The sequence below is a fragment of the Alligator sinensis genome, unplaced genomic scaffold, assembly GCF_000455745.1.
Source record: "Alligator sinensis unplaced genomic scaffold, ASM45574v1 scaffold290_1, whole genome shotgun sequence".
Classification (NCBI taxonomy): Eukaryota; Metazoa; Chordata; order Crocodylia; family Alligatoridae; genus Alligator; species Alligator sinensis.
In genome coordinates, this window is record NW_005842755.1 from 231,557 (window position 1) to 234,624 (window position 3,068).

A 3,068-nucleotide genomic window follows, 5' to 3' on the forward strand; every position below is an offset into this window, starting at 1 on the left:
CGGGCCGCGAGGGAGGGAGGTGGCTGCGGGGAGGCCTGGGCGCCCCCCTGCCCGGGTCACCCACCGCGGAGCCGCGCGCCCCCTCACGCAGCAAGGAGCTGCGCCCACGCAGGAGCAGGCGGAAACGGAAACGACCTGCCTCTACCTCCCCACCACTTCCGCTTCCTCCGCGCGTCCTTCTCTCCTTTCCGGGCAGCCCCATCACCACAGCCCTTGGGTTCCGGCTGCTGCAACAGAGCCGGCCGCGAGCTCCGGTCCCGGCTTCCTCCCATTATCCTTCCCCCGCCACCCCTTCCGCTCCCACCCCCAGGAGGACAAAAAGGCCGGAAGCAGAGGCGACGGTGGCTGCTTCCGAAGGGTAGAAGCAACGTGCCGGAAGTAGCTCTACCCGGAGCCGTTTTGTGGCTGGAGCGGCCTTTTCTTTCCGCGTGCGGGTCTGGGCTGCCCGCGGCCGAGACCTGAGCGCGGGCTGTCCCCGCCGCCGCCAGCATGGTGAGCGCGAGGGCCGGGGCGGCTCGCGGAGCGGGGAAGGGTGTGGGTGCGGGTGCGGGGCAGGGAGCGGAGCAGCCCCTGGTCGCGGCCCCTGACCTGTCGCCTGTGTCCTGCAGCCGCAGAACGAGCACATCGAGCTGCACCGCAAGCGCTACGGCTACCGCCTCGACCACCATGAGCGGCGCAGGAAGCGGGAGGGCCGCGAGGCCCACGAGCGCTCCAGGAAGGCCAAGAAGCTGATCGGGCTGAAAGCCAAACTCTACCACAAGCAGCGCCACGCCGAGAAGATCCAGATGAAAAAGACGTGCGTAACACCCCCGCGAGCTGCCTGGCCCTGCCTGCCCCGGGGCTGAAAACCCAGGAGTAAAACACCCGCTTGTTCTGGGGTGGAGGCAGGGCTGAATCCTGCCCGCCCCAAGCCTGCAGCAGGATGCTGGGCGCTGGACATGCTTGGTGTAACAAGCCCCAGGCCTGCTTCTAAGAGCCGGTAGTAATGATAGTACAGAGGCAGCGGGGAATCTGCCTAAGGGCCTTTCCCATAGCTTGCCTAGCTGTTCAGATGCTGCCTTGTAGAATAGGTTAACAACCCTTGTGTGCTGGAGGTTGCAAATGAGAGATGAATGTGGGGGAACCCTGGTCAGACCCAAATCACACTCTTCATCATCCGCCGTCTCCTCTGTGCGATACGGGTCTATTTGATGTGCCAGGGAATATGGGCCTAGGCCCCCAAGTCTAACAACACTGCATGGTGCAGGCTACTGGGCAAGCTGGACCTATGGTCTGACCCAGTACATGGCAGTTCATATGTAACAGGAAAAAGCACAGCACTGTACTTCGAATAGAGTAGGAAACCATCAACCTTTCATGCAGTTACATTATTTGGCTCTTAAGAAGGTATGGTGCTAGTCTTAAAACAACTTTTGTTAGCTTCTTAAACACAACTGAGGAAATAAGATTGAGGGGTTTTATTCTCTGGGGCCATTTCATAGCACACCTCAAGTACAGTCAGTTTTGCTGTTTCTGCTGGAGTAACTGGTTACTGTCCTGCTGTTTGTGTAAAGAACACTCCTCTGTCTTTTATTTGCTTTTTCAAAACAAGCTCACTCTGGCTTCAATTTGGCACCAAATCCTAACCACTATCTCCACATCTAAGAACAGGAGTCGGGTTCAATCTGCAGGTTGACTGTTAGTGTTCCTGCAAAATGTAGAATCGGGGATGAAGAGCAAAGTAGACAAGTGAAGATCGAGGGGAAACCTTGAGGAACAAACAGGAGTCTATTACGCAATACAGACTGCCTTTAAGACCACTAGGAACTACTTCATAATGCCTAGAAACTGAGTCTCCATGTCTTCTGCACATTTATCGATAAAGAAGTCAATCCGTTTAAGTAAACGTTTGCTGGCTTTGTGCTATGAATTAAGTTATTCTTCAGAACTGGGGTTGAACAAAATGAGATCAACAAATTTAAATACAAATATTGTTTAAGACTAATCCTTAATTATACATGCTTTTTAGCAGAACAAGCTTATCCACATAAGTCACATTTTAAATCCCTGAAATCAATTTCTGAGTACATAGTTCAACATATAAAGGACAGTGGTTTTATAGTGTGCTTCTCCTTAAAAGTATCTCTGCATCCCTTGACAATGTTTTCTGAAAGTTGCTTGATTTTCCTTCTAGCATTAAGATGCATGAAAAGAGAAACACCAAACAAAAGAATGATGAGAAGACCCCTGAAGGAGCTATGCCAGCATACCTCCTGGACAGAGAGGGCCAATCCCGGGCTAAAGTCCTTTCTAATATGATCAAACAGAAACGAAAAGAGAAAGCCGTAAGTAATTATACTGACACTTAGATAACAACTCTTGCTTTTTCTAGTATTAATTCTCAGTTTCTTTACGCTCTGTGAGCAACATCTAAACACTTTTATGCAAATCTGATATCAACTTTTAAATTGCTAAGAGATGTTTAAGTCTGGAAAATAGCAAGTGAGCATATGCAGTAACTAGCTTTCATAAGTAGTGTGTTAGATAGCACTTACTTTTCTTTTCTACATTTTATTAAGGCAATATGTTTGGGTTTTTTTAAAGAACAAAAGACAAAACAAACAGCAAATCAAACTGGCTTACTGATCAGATTCAGCTGATTTAGACTTGTGAACATATTGTCCATACCAACTGTAGTTTTGTCGGAAGGATTTCCAAAAGTTCAGTTCCTATGACGCACACAAGTATTATGTATTAGGAGTCGGTACAACTTAGATGTACAAAGGGGAGAGATTGTAATTTCCTTTCAGTAGAACTTTATTTTATTGTGTTCGTGTCTCCTCTGTCACTTACCAACACAAACTCTAATGGTACCATGGTATCTCTTGTAGGGGAAATGGGAGGTTCCTGTGCCAAAAGTTCGTGCTCAGGGAGAAACAGAAGTTCTGAAAGTGATCCGAACAGGAAAGAGAAAAAAAAAGGCCTGGAAGAGGATGGTTACCAAAGTCTGCTTTGTTGGGGATGGCTTTACTCGAAAACCTCCTAAATATGAGCGATTTATTCGACCAATGGTAAGTTACTTATAGGTG

At 49.1% G+C, this 3,068-nt stretch overlaps 2 protein-coding genes across 5 annotated transcripts in view; one reads left to right on the forward strand and one right to left on the reverse strand.

Moving 5' to 3' along the window:
- GFM2 (G elongation factor mitochondrial 2) overlaps nt 1-153 on the reverse strand; it is a 28,028-nt gene extending 27,875 nt beyond the window's left edge. For all 4 annotated transcript variants that reach the window (XM_006034622.3, XM_025216637.1, XM_006034621.3 and 1 more), the window contains exon 1: nt 65-153. The gene's annotated coding sequence lies outside the window, so the exon portion shown is untranslated. The remainder of the gene's footprint in view (nt 1-64) is intronic.
- A 183-nt stretch (nt 154-336) lies between these two features.
- The window catches only part of NSA2 (NSA2, ribosome biogenesis homolog), a 6,395-nt gene continuing 3,663 nt past the window's right edge, over nt 337-3,068 (forward strand). Inside the window, exons 1-4 of the mRNA XM_006034624.3 lie at nt 337-492; nt 609-796; nt 2,174-2,324; nt 2,871-3,050. Coding sequence (XP_006034686.1) covers nt 490-492; nt 609-796; nt 2,174-2,324; nt 2,871-3,050 — 522 coding nt within the window. The 5' untranslated portion in view covers nt 337-489. The remainder of the gene's footprint in view (nt 493-608; nt 797-2,173; nt 2,325-2,870; nt 3,051-3,068) is intronic.